The sequence below is a fragment of the Macaca nemestrina genome, chromosome 1 (assembly GCF_043159975.1).
Source record: "Macaca nemestrina isolate mMacNem1 chromosome 1, mMacNem.hap1, whole genome shotgun sequence".
NCBI lineage: Eukaryota > Metazoa > Chordata > Mammalia > Primates > Cercopithecidae > Macaca > Macaca nemestrina.
The window spans coordinates 106785159-106803281 of NC_092125.1; the positions used below are offsets into that span (position 1 = coordinate 106785159).

At 40.2% G+C, this 18123-nt stretch overlaps 1 protein-coding gene across 1 annotated transcript; it reads right to left on the reverse strand.

Annotated features, from left to right (window-relative positions):
* Positions 1 to 15225: 15225 nt before the first annotated feature.
* Positions 15226 to 16933, reverse strand: LOC105497911 (small proline rich protein 1B). Its single transcript, XM_011769441.2, has 2 exons — positions 16890 to 16933; positions 15226 to 15799 (listed from the first exon to the last, which is right to left on the reverse strand). The coding sequence occupies exon 2, from the start codon at positions 15778 to 15780 to the stop codon at positions 15511 to 15513; it is 270 nt and encodes an 89-aa protein (XP_011767743.2). The 5' UTR covers positions 15781 to 15799; positions 16890 to 16933; the 3' UTR covers positions 15226 to 15510.
* Between the last annotated feature and the right edge of the window lie 1190 nt (positions 16934 to 18123).

The following is an 18123-nucleotide window of genomic DNA, read 5'->3' on the forward strand; positions in this document are numbered from 1 at the left end:
TGTATCTTTATTCTCATTAGTTTCAAAGATCTTCTTGATTACGGCCTAATGAAATATGTAGATTTGATCCTGTCATCATGATGTTAGCTGGTTATTTTGCAAGCTTATGTATGTGGTTGCTTTATAGCATCACTGTTCTGTGTACTTAAGTGTGTTTTTGTAGTGGCTGATAATAGCATTTCCTTTTTATATTTAGCACTTCCTTCAGGAGCTCTAGTAACATATGTCTTGTGGTACCATATTCCTTCAGCATTTGCTTGTCTGAAAAGTATCTTATTTCTCCTTCACTTTTGAAGTTTAGTTTCTAGTTGAAATTCTAGGTTGGAATTTCTTTTCTTTAAGAATGTTGAATACTGGCTCACAATCTCTTCTGGGTTGCATGATTTCTGCTGAGAGGCCTGCTGTTAGTCTGCTGGGTTTCCCTATGTAGGAAACCTGACCTTTCTTTCTAGCTGCTTTTAACATTTTTTCTTTCATTTGACCTTGAAAAATCTGATGATTATGTATCTTGGGGATGATGTTCTTCTGTAGTATCTTACTAGGGTTCTTTGCATTTTCTGAATTTGATGTCTGTCTGTCTTGCTAGGTTGGGGAAGTTCTCATGGATGATATCCTGAAATATGTTTTCAAGCTGGTTACACTCTCCCTGTCTCTTTCAGGGACATCAATGATTCACATATTTTGTTTCTTTAGAAAATACCATTTTTTGAGGTTTTGTTCATTTCTTTTAACTCTTTTTTCTCTATTCTTGTCTGACTGTCTTATTTCAAAAAGTTAGTCTTCGAACTCTGGAATTCTTTTCTCTGCTTGTTCTACTCTATTACTAATACTTGTGATTGCATTAGAATATAACTGACCTGATAGAACTGAGAAACACGTGACAAAATGTATAGTTTCTAGTGTGTTTTTCAGCTCTATCAGGTCAGTTATGTTCTTTTGTATACTGACTATTTTGTCTGTCAGCTCCTGCATTGTTATATGGTGATTTTTAGCCTTCTTGGATTGGGTTTCAGAATACTCCTGCATTTTATTGATCGTCCTTCCTATCCATATTTTGAATTCCATTTCTAGCATTTTGGCCATCTCAGCCCAGTTCTGAACCATGGCTGGAGAGGTCATGTGGTCATTTGGAGGAAAGAAGGTACTCTGGTGTTTTGAGTTTTCAGAATTCTTGCATTGCTTCTTTCTTATCTTTGTGTCTTATATTCCTTCAGTCTTTGAGGTTGGTGATATTTAGATGGATTTTATTTTTTTAAATCTCATTTGATAACCTTGAGGTTTTGATTATGGTGTAAGGTCAATTCAGATGACTGGCTTCATTTGTGAAAGATTTTAGGGTCCCAGCACTCAGCTCCCAACTCATGGACTGCATGCCGTAACTCTGGGGGAACTGTATCAGGCCTGACTTTGTTCTTTGGCTCCCCCAGGTTAGGAATCCACTGTGGTTTGGAGGCTGAGGTGCTCCCTGACCCCTGGTCACTACACTGTGATGAGTGGTGTCAGCCAAAGTGTTTTGTAGTGTAGGGGCAGAGGGATCCATTCCTGTTTGTATATGCCAGGAGCAGTGGCAGCATGGCAGGGTGCATACTTTTAGGCTGGGGCAGGGTTCTTGCAGGTGCTAGGGTACTTGCCTCTGTGGGGACATTCACCACAGTGGTGGAAGCAATGTTTCTTGGCAGGGTACAGGGTCCCTGCTGGAGACTGTGTGTGTGTGGTCGTACTTGTAGTGTTCTTGGGGTGTGGGTGGGGTGTGGTGGGTGCAGGTCTGTGTGCTTTCTCTCTGTGCTGTGGGCAGGGGTGGTTGTTTGGGGTGAGGAGTTTCCACTGTTTTCAGTGCCTAGTTTCACTCCTATGGCAGTGTTGGCACAAGGGTATACACTGGCATGGGCAGTGCACTGGCAGGGGTGTGGCTTCCTGGCTTTGTGCTTGCCATGGCTCTGTGACTACAATGGTCATCGCTAGGGAGAATGAGCTGACTACTCTCACTGCAGCAGTGGCAGGGTAGGATGCACACACTCACATGCACTGGTAGGGAGAGGAAAACAAAACCCATTCATGCACACACATGCCAGCAAAGTGACATGGAGTGTTGCTCTGGGCCCAGGGGAAGCTGTAGTGTGTGGAGTGAGCAGATGGGCTGGTAGGTGACTGTGGGTGGCTGCCCAGCTGGAGTTCTCCACTTGTCAGCTGTGATCTGTCAGCACAGAGGCTACAATGTGGGTCCCAAGGTCACACGAGTTTGCCCTGCAAGCAGGTATAGCCAGGCTGGCAAGACGGGAGAGACCAGCTGACCACGGAGTGCTCAGGTCAGACTTTCCCCATCTGAAGCACAAGATTGACCTGCACAGTTCAGGTCCAACAGCTCCCCAAGGGCTAAAGTCTCCAATGTGAGCAAGTTTAGCCTAGTAAGATGGCCATTCCTGGCCCTGCTCCACTACAGACACTCCCCAACCAAACCCTTTGGGCTCCACATCAGCTGGCATGCTGCCCCTGTCACTTCTCTAAGCAGCTCTCCCTGCCAACTGGAGTGTCCTTGGTGGTTGAGGGGGTCTCCTCCTGCAGGGATTCCAGAGGCCCATGGCGGGAATGGGTTGCTCCCTGCGGGTTCAACTCAGCTGTTCCCCTGGAGTTACTGGAGGCTAGGAACCAGTCCTGGTGTGTAGTGTCCTTGTGCAGGGCTCCCAACTTTCTCTCTTTTCAGCCTAGCTTCAGGATCTTCTCTTCGTTCACTCTCAGTGCCTTCTCTCTGAATATCTGTTAGAAGTGCACCTGTCATCTCCGTCCCTTAGTGGTAGCTGTTCCACCTGACTGCGTCCTGTTGGCCATCTTGCCCAGGGCCACAGGAATTATCTGGCATGCTAAATGTTTTTGAGGCTTTTTTGCATCAATATTCATGAGGAATATTGGTCTGTAGTTTTCTTGTAGTGTCTTTGTCTGGCTTTTGTATCAGGATAATGGCGAGCCTCATGGAAAAAGACAGGAAGTAGTCCCTATTTTCAGTTTTCTTTTGTGAAAGGGTTTGAGAAGGATTGGTATATACTTCTCCAGTAAATCTTTCTGGGTCAACACTTTTCTTTCTTGTGAAATTTTAGATTAGTGATTCAAATTCTTTACTTATTATATCTTTTCAAATTTTCTATTTCTTCATGATTTGATTTGGTGGATAGTGTATATCTAAGAGTTTGTTCATTTCAACTGGTTATCTGATAAACTGACAGAATTGTTCATAGTTTCTGCTTAAAATTTTTTTATTTCTGTAAAATCAGTAGTAATCTCCTCACTTTCTTTTAGATTTTAGCTATTTGAACGTTATATTGCATTTTTTCCCTGTAGTTAGTCTGTCTAAAGATTTTTCAATTTTATTGACCTTTACAAAGAAATAAAACTTAATTTTATTGATTTTTCTCTACCGTTCACTTCTACTTTATTAGTATCTCTACTCTAGGCTCGTAGTTACTTTTCTGGGGTTTAGTGTGCTTTAGTTTTTGTAGTTTCCTAAGCTGTAACATGAGGTTATTGATCTGAGATATTTTTCTGTCATTAAAAATGTATGTGGTTATGACTATAAATTTCCCTGTTAACACTGCTTTTGCTGCAAACTATAAGTTTTAGTTTGATGTGTTTTGTTGTCAGTAGTCTCAAGTGATTTCTAATTTTCTTTGTGATTTCTTTTTTGACCTGTTGGTCATTTAAGAGTTTGTTGTTTAATTTCCACAAATTTGTGAAATTTCCAGTTTTAATTGGGTTATAGGTTTTTAATTTTATTCTATTGTGATTGGAAAAGTACTTTGTATGATTTTAGCTTTTTAAAATATATTAACTTGTTTTGTAGCCTATTATGTGGTCTATCCTGGAGAGTGTTCTTCCATTTTCTCTTAAGAAAACTGTAAGGGATATCCTGTTCTTTCTGGTTGGAGTGTTCTATATTTGTCTGTTTGTTCAAATTGGTTTATATATTTAAGTCTGCTATTGTTTTTAATTTCTATCATTCTATCCATTTTTGAGAGGGAAGTATTTGAGTTTTCAACATTTGTTTTAGACCTATCTATTTCTTCTTTTAATTTCTCTCACTCCATCTTCGTATATTTTGGAGTTCTGATGTTCAGTAAATGTATGTTTATAACTAGCATAATTTCTTGGTGAATAAATCTCTTTATCAATATATATGTCCTTTGTAGTACTGTATAACACTTCTCAAGTTAAAGTTAATGATGTCTAATGTTAGTGCAGCCACGTCTGGTCTCTTTTGGCAATTTACATGAAATATCTTTTTCTTTCCTATTATTTTCACCTCCTTTGTGTCTTTAGCTGTAAAGTCAGTCTCTTTTAAACAGCAAATAGTTGAATCATTTTTTTTTCTTTTTGATTCAGTTCCTCAGTTTGTGGTGTTGGGGAAAGTTTTTTTTTTTTTTTAATTTATTTATTATTATTATACTTTAAGTTGTAGGGTACATGTGCATAACGTGCAGGTTTGTTACATATGTATACTTGTGCCATGTTGCTGTGCTGCACCCATCAACTCGTCAGCACCCATCAACTCGTCATTTACATCAGGTATAACTCCCAATGCAATCCCTCCCCCCTCCCCCTTCCCCATGATAGGCCCCGGTGTGTGATGTTCCGCTTCCCGAGTCCAAGTGATCTCATTGTTCAGTTCCCACCTATGAGTGAGAACATGCGGTGTTTGGTTTTCTGTTCTTGTGATAGTTTGCTAAGAATGATGGTTTCCAGCTGCATCCAAGTCCCTACAAAGGACACAAACTCATCCTTTTTTATGGCTGCATAGTATTCCATGGTGTATATGTGCCACATTTTCTTAATGCAGTCTGTCACTGATGGACATTTGGGTTGATTCCAAGTCTTTGCTATTGTGAATAGTGCCGCAATAAACATACGTGTGCATGTGTCTTTATAGCAGCATGATTTATAATCCTTTGGGTATATACCCAGTAATGGGATGGCTGGGTCATATGGTACATCTAGTTCTAGATCCTTGAGGAATCGCCATACTGTTTTCCATAATGGTTGAACTAGTTTACAATCCCACCAACAGTGTAAAAGTGTTCCTATTTCTCCACATCCTCTCCAGCACCTGTTGTTTCCTGACTTTTTAATGATTGCCATTCTAACTGGTGTGAGATGGTATCTCATTGTGGTTTTGATTTGCATTTCTCTGATGGCCAGTGATGATGAGCATTTTTTCATGTGTCTGTTGGCTGTATGAATGTCTTCTTTTGAGAAATGTCTGTTCATATCCTTTGCCCACTTTTTGATGGGGTTGTTTGTTTTTTTCTTGTAAATTTGTTTGAGTTCTTTGTAGGTTCTGGATATTAGCCCTTTGTCAGATGAGTAGATTGCAAAAATGTTCTCCCATTCTGTAGGTTGCCTGTTCACTCTGATGGTAGTTTCTTTTGCTGTGCAGAAGCTCTTTAGTTTAATGAGATCCCATTTGTCAATTTTGGCTTTTGCTGCCATTGCTTTTGGTGTTTTAGACATGAAGTCTTTGCCCATGCCTATGTCCTGAATGGTACTACCTAGGTTTTCCTCTAGGATTTTTATGGTATTAGGTCTAACATTTAAGTCTCTAATCCATCTTGAATTAATTTTCGTATAAGGAGTAAGGAAAGGATCCAGTTTCAGCTTTCTACTTATGGCTAGCCAATTTTCCCAGCACCATTTATTCAATAGGGAATCCTTTCCCCATTTCTTGTTTCTCTCAGGTTTGTCAAAGATCAGATGGCTGTAGATGTGTGGTATTATTTCTGAGGACTCTGTTCTGTTCCATTGGTCTATATCTCTGTTTTGGTACCAGTACCATGCTGTTTTGGTTACTGTAGCCTTGTAGTATAGTTTGAAGTCAGGTAGCGTGATGCCTCCAGCTTTGTTCTTTTGACTTAGGATTGTCTTGGAGATGCGGGCTCTTTTTTGGTTCCATATGAACTTTAAAGCAGTTTTTTCCAATTCTGTGAAGAAACTCATTGGTAGCTTGATGGGGATGGCATTGAATCTATAAATTACCTTGGGCAGTATGGCCATTTTCACGATATTGATTCTTCCTATCCATGAGCATGGTATGTTCTTCCATTTGTTTGTGTCCTCTTTGATTTCACTGAGCAGTGGTTTGTAGTTCTCCTTGAAGAGGTCCTTTACATCCCTTGTAAGTTGGATTCCTAGGTATTTTATTCTCTTTGAAGCAATTGTGAATGGAAGTTCATTCCTGATTTGGCTCTCTGTTTGTCTGTTACTGGTGTATAAGAATGCTTGTGATTTTTGCACATTAATTTTGTATCCTGAGACTTTGCTGAAGTTGCTTATCAGCTTAAGGAGATTTTGGGCTGAGACAATGGAGTTTTCTAAATATACAATCATGTCATCTGCAAAGAGGGACAATTTGACTTCTTCTTTTCCTAACTGAATACCCTTGATTTCTTTCTCTTGCCTAATTGCCCTAGCCAGACAAATGCACAAGCTTCAGTAACCAACTCGATCAACTGGAAGAAAGAGTATCAGCGATTGAGGATCAAATGAATGAAATGAAGCAAGAAGAGAAACCAAAAGAAAAAAGAAGAAAAAGAAATGAACAAAGCCTGCAAGAAGTATGGGATTATGTAAAAAGACCAAATCTACGTCTGATTGGGGTGCCTGAAAGTGAGGGGGAAGATGGAACCAAGTTGGAAAAGACTCTTCAGGATATCATCCAGGAGAACTTCCCCAACCTAGTAGGGCAGGCCAACATTCAAATCCAGGAAATACAGAGAATGCCACAAAGATACTCCTCGAGAAGAGCAACTCCAAGACACATAATTGCCAGATTCACCAAAGTTGAAATGAAGGAAAAAATCTTAAGGGCAGCCAGAGAGAAAGGTTGGGTTACCCACAAAGGGAAGCCCATCAGACTAACAGCAGATCTCTCAGCAGAAACTCTCCAAGCCAGAAGAGAGTGGGGGCCAATATTCAACATTCTTAAAGAAAAGAATTTTCAACCCAGAATTTCATATCCAGCCAAACTAAGTTTCATAAGTGAAGGAGAAATAAAATCCTTTACAGATAAGTAAATGCTTAGAGATTTTGTCACCACTAGGCCTGCCTTACAAGAAACCCTGAAGGAAGCACTAAACATGGAAAGGAACAACCGGTACCAGCCATTGCAAAAACATGCCAAAATGTAAAGACCATCGAGGCTAGGAAGAAACTGCATCAACTAACGAGCAAAATAACCAGTTAATATCATAATGGCAGGATCAAGTTCACACATAACAATATTAACCTTAAATGTAAATGGACTAAATGCTCCAATTAAAAGATATAGACTGGCAAACTGGATAAAGAGTCAAGACCCATCAGTCTGCTGTATTCAGGAGACCCATCTCACACGCAGAGACATACATAGGCTCAAAATAAAGGGATGGAGGAAGATTTACCAAGCAAATGGAGAACAGAAAAAAGCAGGGGTTGCATTACTAGTCTCTGATAAAACAGACTTTAAACCATCAAAGATCAAAAGAGACAAAGAAGGCCATTACATAATGGTAAAGGGATCAATTCAACAGGAAGAACTAACTATCCTAAATATATATGCACCCAATACAGGAGCACCCAGATTCATAAAGCAAGTCCTTAGAGACTTACAAAGAGACTTAGACTCCCATACAATAATAATGGGAGACTTCAACACTCCACTGTCAACATTAGACAGATCAACGAGACAGAAAGTTAACAAGGATATCCAGGAATTGAACTCATCTCTGCAGCAAGCAGACCTAATAGACATCTATAGAACTCTCCACCCCAAATCAACAGAATATACATTCTTCTCAGCACCACATCGTACTTACTTCAAAACTGACCACGTAATTGGAAGTAAATCACTCCTCAGCAAATGTACAAGAACAGAAATTATAACAAACTGTCTCTCAGACCACAGTGCAATCAAACTAGAACTCAGGACTAAGAAACTCAATCAAAACCGCTCAACTACATGGAAACTGAACAACCTGCTCCTGAATGACTACTGGGTACATAACGAAATGAAGGCAGAAATAAAGATGTTCTTTGAAACCAATGAGAACAAAGATACAACATACCAGAATCTCTGGGACACATTTAAAGCAGTGTGTAGAGGGAAATTTATAGCACTAAATGCCCACAAGAGAAAGCTGGAAAGATCTAAAATTGACACTCTAACATCGCAATTAAAAGAACTAGAGAAGCAAGAGAAAACACATTCGAAAGCTAGCAGAAGGCAAGAAATAACTAAGATCAGAGCAGAACTGAAGGAGATAGAGACACAAAAAACCCTCCAAAAAATCAATGAATCCAGGAGTTGGTTTTTTGAAAAGATCAACAAAATTGACAGACCACTAGCAAGACTAATAAAGAAGAAAAGAGAGAAGAAGCAAATCGACGCAATTAAAAATGATAAAGGGGATATCACCAACGACCCCACAGAAATACAAACTACCATCAGAGAATACTATAAACACCTCTACGCAAATAAACTGGAAAATCTAGAAGAAATGGATAATTTCCTGGACACTTACATTCTTCCAAGACTAAACCAGGAAGAAGTTGAATCCCTGAATAGACCAATAGCAGGCTCTGAAATTGAGGCAATAATTAATAGCCTACCAACCAAAAAAAGTCCAGGACCAGATGGATTCACAGCTGAATTCTACCAGAGGTACAAGGAGGAGTTGGTACCATTCCTTCTGAAACTATTCCAATCAATAGAAAAAGAGGGAATCCTCCATAACTCATTTTATGAGGCCAACATCATCCTGATACCAAAGCCTGGCAGAGACACAACCAAAAAAGAGAATTTTAGACCAATATCCCTGATGAACATCGATGCAAAAATCCTCAATAAAATACTGGCAAACCGGATTCAGCAACACATCAAAAAGCTTATCCACCATGATCAAGTGGGCTTCATCCCTGGGATGCAAGGCTGGTTCAACATTTGCAAATCAATAAACATAATCCAGCATATAAACAGAACCAAAGACAAGAACCACATGATTATCTCAATAGATGCAGAAAAGGCTTTTGACAAAATTCAACAGCCCTTCATGCTAAAAACGCTCAATAAATTCGGTATTGATGGAACGTACCTCAAAATAATAAGAGCTATTTATGACAAACCCACAGCCAATATCATACTGAATGGGCAAAAACTGGAAAAATTCCCTTTGAAAACTGGCACAAGACAGGGATGCCCTCTCTCACCACTCCTATTCAACATAGTGTTGGAAGTTCTGGCTAGGGCAATCAGGCAAGAGAAAGAAATCAAGGGTATTCAGTTAGGAAAAGAAGAAGTCAAATTGTCCCTATTTGCAGATGACATGATTGTATATTTAGAAAACCCCATTGTCTCAGCCCAAAATCTCCTTAAGCTGATAAGCAACTTCAGCAAAGTCTCAGGATACAAAATTAATGTGCAAAATCACAAGCATTCTTATACACCAGTAACAGACAAACAGAGAGCCAAATCAGGAATGAACTTCCATTCACAATTGCTTCAAAGAGAATAAAATACCTAGGAATCCAACTTACAAGGGATGTAAAGGACCTCTTCAAGGAGAACTACAAACCACTGCTCAGTGAAATCAAAGAGGACACAAACAAATGGAAGAACATACCATGCTCATGGATAGGAAGAATCAATATCGTGAAAATGGCCATACTGCCCAAGGTAATTTATAGATTCAATGCCATCCCCATCAAGCTACCAATGAGTTTCTTCACAGAATTGGAAAAAACTGCTTTAAAGTTCATATGGAACCAAAAAAGAGCCCGCATCTCCAAGACAATCCTAAGTCAAAAGAACAAAGCTGGAGGCATCACGCTACCTGACTTCAAACTATACTACAAGGCTACAGTAACCAAAACAGCATGGTAATGGTACCAAAACAGAGATATAGACCAATGGAACAGAACAGAGTCCTCAGAAATAATACCACACATCTACAGCCATCTGATCTTTGACAAACCTGAGAGAAACAAGAAATGGGGAAAGGATTCCCTATTGAATAAATGGTGCTGGGAAAATTGGCTAGCCATAAGTAGAAAGCTGAAACTGGATCCTTTCCTTACTCCTTATACGAAAATTAATTCAAGATGGATTAGAGACTTAAATGTTAGACCTAATACCATAAAAATCCTAGAGGAAAACCTAGGTAGTACCATTCAGGACATAGGCATGGGCAAAGACTTCATGTCTAAAACACCAAAAGCAATGGCAGCAAAAGCCAAAATTGACAAATGGGATCTCATTAAACTAAAGAGCTTCTGCACAGCAAAAGAAACTACCATCAGAGTGAACAGGCAACCTACAGAATGGGAGAAAATTTTTGCAATCTACTCATCTGACAAAGGGCTAATATCCAGAACCTACAAAGAACTCAAACAAATTTACAAGAAAAAAACAAACAACCCCATCAAAAAGTGGGCAAAGGATATGAACAGACATTTCTCAAAAGAAGACATTCATACAGCCAACAGACACATGAAAAAATGCTCATCATCACTGGCCATCAGAGAAATGCAAATCAAAACCACAATGAGATACCATCTCACACCAGTTAGAATGGCAATCATTAAAAAGTCAGGAAACAACAGGTGCTGGAGAGGATGTGGAGAAATAGGAACACTTTTACACTGTTGGTGGGATTGTAAACTAGTTCAACCATTATGGAAAACAGTATGGCGATTCCTCAAGGATCTAGAACTAGATGTACCATATGACCCAGCCATCCCATTACTGGGTATATACCCAAAGGATTATAAATCATGCTGCTATAAAGACACATGCACACGTATGTTTATTGCGGCACTATTCACAATAGCAAAGACTTGGAATCAACCCAAATGTCCATCAGTGACAGACTGCATTAAGAAAATGTGGCACATATACACCATGGAATACTATGCAGCCATAAAAAAGGATGAGTTTGTGTCCTTTGTAGGGACTTGGATGCAGCTGGAATCCATCATTCTTAGCAAACTACCACAAGAACAGAAAACCAAACACCGCATGTTCTCACTCATAGGTGGGAACTGAACAATGAGATCACTCGGACTCAGGAAGGGGAACATCACACACCGGGGCCTATCATGGGGAGGGGGGAGGGGGGAGGGATTGCATTGGGAGTTATACCTGATGTAAATGACGAGTTGATGGGTGCAGCACAGCAACATGGCACAAGTATACATATGTAACAAACCTGCACGTTATGCACATGTACCCTACAACTTAAAGTATAATAATAATAAATAAATTTTAAAAAATAAAAATAAAAAATAAATTTAAAAAAAAAAATAAAAGAGAACCCAGAAATAAAGCTGTACACTTACAGCCATTTAATTGTTGACAATGTCAACAAAAATGAGCAACAGAGAAAGAACTCTTTATTAAATAAATGGTACTGGGATAGCTGGCTAGCCATGTGCAGAAGAATGAAACTGGACCTCTATCTTTCACCATCTGCAAAAATTAACTCAAGATGGATTAAAGATTTAAATGTAAAGCCTCAAATATAAGAATCCTGGAAAAAAACATAGGAAACACCATTCTGGACACTGGTCTTGGGAAAGAGTTTATGACCAAGTTCTTAACAAGAATTGCAATGAAACTAAAAGTTGACAAATGGGACTTAGTTAAACTAAAGAGCCTCTTCACAGCAAAAGGAACTTTCAACAGAGCAAACAGACAACTTACTCAATGGGAGAAGATATCTGTAAATTATCTGATAAGGTCTAATATCCTGAATCTAAAAGAAACTTAAACAACATAACAAGCAAAAACCAAACAATCACATTAAAAGGTGGGCAAAAGATATGAACAGACACTTCTCAAAAGAAGACATAGAAGTGGCCAAAAAAACGTGAAAAAGTGTTCAACATCACTAATTGCCACAGAAATATAAATCAAAACCACCATGAGATCTCACACCAGTTAGAATGGCTATTATTTAAAAAGTCAAAAACCAACAGTTGCTGCCAAGGCTGTGGAGAAAAGAGAATGTTTATACACAGTTGATGGGAATATAAATTAGTTCAGTCATTGTGGAAAGCAATTTGGAGATTTCTAAAAGAACTTAAAATGGAGCTACCATTTCACACAGCAATTCCATTACTGAGTATATATGCAAAAGAAAATAGATTATTTTACCAAAGAGACACATCCACTTGTATGTTCATTGCTGTGTTATTCACAATAGCAAAGTCATGGAATCAACCTAAGTGCCCATCAACAGTGGATTGGATAAAGAAAATGTGGCACATATACACCATGGAATGCTACACAGCCAGAAAAAAGAATTAAATCATGTTCTTTGGAGTAACATGGATGGAGCTGGAAGCCACTATCCTAAGCAAATTAATGTGAGAACAGAAAACTACATACCACATGTTTTCACTTACAAATGGGCGCTGAAAAATTGGGTACTCATGGACATAAAGATGGCAACAATAGACACAGGTGAGTAATAGAGCGGGGAGGGACCGAGGTGGGTATGGGTTGAAAAACTACCTATTGGTTACTATGCTCACTATCTGGGTAATGGACTCATTCATATTCCAAGCCTCAGCATCGCACAACACACCCATGTAACAAACCTACAAGTGTATACCCCTGTATTAGTCTGTTCTTGCATTGCTATAAAGAACTACCTGAGACTGGGTAATTTATAAAGAAAAGAGGTTTCAATGACTCACAGTTCCAGAGGCTGTACAGGAAGCATGACTGGGAAGGCCTCAGGAAACTTACACTTATGGCAGAAGGCAAAAAGGAAGCAGGCACATCTTCACATGGCAGAGCAGGAGAGAGAGCGAAGGTGGAAGTGCTACACACTTTTAAACAACCAGATCTTGTGAGAACTCACTCACTATCATGAGAACAGCAAGGGGGAAGTCTGCCCCCAAGATCCAATCTCCTCCCGCCAGGCCCCTCCTCCAACACTGAGGATTACAATTCCACATGAGATTTGATGGGGACACAGAACCAAACCATATCAACTCCTGAATCTAAAAAAAAGTTGAAATTATAGAAAAGAAAAAAATAATAAAAAATTTAGGAAAGAAAAGTGAGCTGCAAAGCTTACTTAACCAAGAAGGGCACAATCCACCATACACACCTCAGGTTTGATCATAGAGAAGAGTATTAAAAAAAGGATAATTCTACAGATGGCAGAACAATGAATAGCAAAATTAAAAGGAGTTCCTTTCAGAGAACAGAATTAACACTTTAAAAGGATCTTCTACCACTTCTGGTTATTGGAGTGGGAAGACTGTGGCTTCACAATGCCTGCCCCATTGGATTTCAGAGTACTAAGGCCTAGAGGCCTCCATGTGTCACCATTATCTTCCTTTGAACATGGTAGTTTTGATTTAGCTCTCCTGTACCTGCATTGTCATTGGTTGCTGGATAACAGGAAGAAAGGCCCATTTGTTTGTTTCATAATTTGCTGAACAAAAGGAGCCATAGGAAGACACGATGGAGAGAATTTCATGTTATCTAGAGATCCTAGATTTTGAGCTGGCGGGGACCATAAGGTTTTTTTTTTTTTTTCCTTAGGGGTTTGTGTTCCGCTTATGAGACAAAAGGAACAGATGGATATTTGAGAACAAGAAGGCTATTCTGTGACTGAAGCTTGAGAAGCTCACCCAAATCTGTGTCTTCCTCTTATTTCTGAGCACACCAGAAACTACATTTCTTAACTTTGTGAGATTGACAGGGCTATGTGACCAAGTTCTACACAAGTCAATAAGAACTGAGAGATGCGTGCCGTTTCTTGTTCCAAGTGGGTAAGTGCAGGGGCACCTTTATATTCAGTCTATTTCCCTGTTCTTATGCTTGGATTTATAGGGCATAGCACTTAGAGATGGTGAGACATATGAAGGAAGGACTGTCTCTTCATGACTCTGTGTAACAGAGACTTTACTAACCCATATTGGACTTTTATATGAGTGCAAAGTAACCTTTACTCGATGAAGCCCCAACAACATAGGGGGTGTTGTTATAGTAGCTAATCTGTGCTGACTAGCATGATTACAACACTTTTTTTTCTGCTTGGCTAATTGGTTTGGTGCTAGGAGGCACTTATATTTGGATATGATGTTAGATTTTACCTACTAATTAAACAAGAAAACCCTTAGGGTAATACAACTTTTAGGGTAAACATTTTTCATATAGGCTTTGTAATTTTAAATAATACAATCAAGTAAAAATGCCATGATCAAAAGTATCACAATTTCTTGAGTTATATCAATGGCATGTAATTGTTTTATTATTTCATTTTCCATCTTAAGAAAAAGAATCTCTTTTACACTACTGCAGAAAAACTTGCTTTGTTTCCCAGTTACATGCAAAAGTAACCTGTATTTCCATCAATATAAACATATATGCACATGTATATGAATACACTGTTGATAATTCTATCTTGTTTAATTTGACTGGAAACATGTTGATACTACAGGGAGATGAGTGAGGGTGGGTTTTACAGTTCTCACTTCCGTGGTTCGCACCTGTGTGAGAGAAACAGTCTCCAAACTGGATCAGCTTTTGTGCATTACTCTGTGAGGACTCCAGATCTCGTATGTGTTGTTGTATATGTGTGTATGTGTTTTTGAATGAGGGGTGGGGTAGGGAGTGAAGTACATCCCTCCAGGGCACTGCAAATGCCCCTGGCAAGCACCTTAAATCTCCCTTATTCTGTTTCTGGTCCAGAGTTGGCACTCAGAGACTAGAAATGACTAATTGAGATAAAGAGCGGAGTCTGTGCATCTTTGGAAATCTAGGTTGTAGGTATCAGAGAGAAATTAGTGAGAAGGAGCGGGTTAGCATATGTAGAAACATTACTTGAAATAAACAGCAATTGGCTGATAAGTTAGCAGTCTAAAAGTCAGATTTGGAGGGAAGGCATTCAGGATTAGTGAGTCAGAGTCAGCTTAGACAGGTGCTAACTAAACTCTGGCATGACTCATCGAGTTGCAAGAGGAGAGCCCTGCTCCAGCCCTGGATGCCCAAAGCAACAGCCTCCAGGTGGCATTGCACAACTTCCCATAGGCAGCCCAGGAATGCTTGTGGGGGCAGCCCCTCACCCTCCCAGTGCGAGTATCAGATGCCTTCTGGACAAAGGCCTTTTTCACCAACCCATCTCTTTGTACAGCTCCTGCTTCATGAGGGAAAGGAATGAAGTTGTAGAGTCAATGACACACAGTCAAAAGTGGAACTGAAAGTGAATTTAATGGGGGTATAAGGGAGCTGAATCATTTGCTTTGATCTTAAGTCTCTCTTCAGATGAATTCTGAGCAGCTGAAAACCAGCTCTGGTACTAAGACCTTCAGCTTCATTCAGAGACTCAGAGTGTATAGGAAATAAAGCTTCATAGCACATTCTTTTTTGGTGGAGGCAGAATGCTAATTGCAAGGCAAATGGGACTCATACGCAGAATGAGATAGGGGATTCAGCATCTGCTGGCTGGCTCCTCAAGGGCATGGCTGTGGACCACATTACTTCTGCTTGGTCTTCTGCTGGGCTGGTGCTGGAGTGACCGTTGAAGGGCAGGGCTCAGGCACCTTGGGGTGGCAGGGCTCTGGAACCTTGGGCTGGCAGGGTTCAGGCACTTTGGGGTGGCAGGGCTCAGGCACCTTGGGGAGGCAGGGCTCCTTGGTTTTGGGGATGCATGGTTCCTGGGGTGGAGGCTGGCAAGGCTGTTTCACCTGCTGCTGCTGAAGCTGAGGGGGTGGGGTGCAGGGCTGCTTCTGCTGCTGGGAACTCATGCTTCAACAGTGGCTGGTCCTAGAGACAGAACAGATGATTTCAACAGAGAATAACTAGGGAATAAGCCATGGTGAATACCACTTCAAGTCTCTTAAAAAGCAAATGTTCTTCCCTCTTCTTGACCACAAAGAATACTTGATTAATTTCTGAGCCTTGGAAGAAGAGGAACTCAAAGATGATTTGCTCTTGCTCCACTGGAGCAAGGCCTCTCCTGGTGCTCTCTTTCTTCCTACACAGCACAATAACAGGCTTCTAGCAGGAATATGAGACTCATAACGCTGGATCATTGGAAATGTGAGGCTATTTGAAAAAAAACCTAATAAGTTAAATCTACCCACTCATTTCTGATAAATATCATAGCTTACCATCTATGATATAACTCTGACCTCTCTAGAACACTACACAATCCCACCTCTGGCCTAGCTCAAGTGCTCATCTGTCTTAAATGTTTTCTTTGTTCCTGCTCATTCAAGCACTAACGAAACACCACAAATCACTTCATATGGGACTTTTAGGGGCTTCTCTAGAGAAAACCTTCCATAAATCTCTGTATTCCCAAACTATTACAGAACTTGCCCTAATCACCTGGCAATGATGTTACTATTATACATTGCATTTTAGCTCTTATTTCCTGATTAAATTGTAGTATCATAGAGTACATTTTCTGCTGCTTAAATTATTTCTTTGCAACCAAATTGCCAAATATAGTAAGCTCTCACAAAAGTATTTGTTGAAAGAATAAAATTCTCTGTATTAAAATTATAAATAAGAAGGAATTATAATGTCAGGGAAAGTGCTGTGGACCTGGGATCTAGTCCTTATTCTATGACAAATTTACTATGGATCCTTGAATAAACCAACCTCCTTCTTGCTGACACAGAAAGAGTGAATGAAGAAGAACTGATAATGTCTAAAGTCTCTTCAAGCCCACAGTATGATTACTTTTAAAATGAAGATATTCCTAGAGGTTATAATTCAGCTGAACAGTCTGCATGGCTATGACCAAATTCAATAATGAGGAAAAGAAATACCAAGAAGGCCAAGGAGACTCTAATAAAAATTAAATACATAGAATGGATGCTAAAGAGTTCCAAGTAAAGAGACTGACCTGGTGTGCAGAGAGGAATCCTCCGTTTGATCCCTTGGAACTGGCGTAGTGTTCCCAGCCAACTGGCTCTTTTATGCAGGGAGCAAGCCCTGCCTCAAGGAAACAGGATCTATCTGGGCTGCTGTGCCTACATTCCTTACCTGTCAGACATGATTCACCCCTCTTCCCTTATCCACCGGTTGACTCACTTTTGTGATGAAACCTGTGGCACTTGCTGTCTGACAAGGATGTCACCTGGGCTTTATCCCCCTGAGCACCCTTTGCTCCCAGGTGTAATGTTTACAGGGAGGGTGGTGTGGGCTGAAAGAGAGAGAAGGAAGACATTCTGGGGCTGCTGGAACCAGAAACAGTCCTATCTTCTGCAAGAGTCTAATCCTCAGCACAGGTGACACTTGTAGGGCTGTTTAATATTTGAAGTGAATGTAGAGATAAACAATAGGTATTTCTGGTTCTTCTGGAAGGCCAAAGGCATGGTGACCAGGTGAAAAGTAGTAATATTCTGTTAATCCATCACTTAGTATACTCTTGCCTGGCAGGGGAAAGGAGAAACTAAAATGATTCTTTTGGTTCTAAAAAGCCTTTTCTCCAAGGAGGAACTCAGGGTAAATAGCATAAGGGCAGGCTAACCTCTTTCTATGAAGGAGAGTTCTGAGCAGTGAAACTCTGGGAAGAATGGTCACATTCAGAAGCTCTGGAGCAACTTGGCCCTTTTAGTCCATCCGTTTATTCTGTCCATTGTGACAGCAGGCCCTGAAGACCCTGGTTTTCATGGGGAATTCCTTCTCTGCAGCCAACATGGGAAGGAACAAAGGAGCTGGGATTCCCTGAGCCTTTATATCAAAGTTCACTCTCCTCAAGACAAGATGAAATTTAGGTCACTAATCCAGGCCTACCTGCAGTATACAACCTGTTGCTAGTGTGGTTTTTGGAGAACCCAAACTATCCTTCAAATCCAGGTGTTGGATGGTCACTCCCTCACTATTTTCATTCATCTAAATGTTTGTAGAGCACCTGCTGGCTGCACAGCTGTGTCACCTCTCATGAACTTCAGCCCAGGACCAGCCAGCTACCACCAGAGGTTCCTCTGCTTAGCCACTGTTCTACCTTCCATTTTCACATGATGCCTGTTGTGTAGTAGCTGCTCAGAGAATTGACAATTATAGAATAAATGAATGAATGAATGGAAGGATGGAGAGACGGATGGATGATATTATTTGCAAAGAGACACCAGAGG

What these genes read in the sequence shown, in the direction of transcription:
- LOC105497911 (XM_011769441.2), bottom strand. Translation starts at nt 15,780, where the DNA reads ATGAGTTCCCAGCAGCAGAAGCAGCCCTGCACCCCACCCCCTCAGCTT.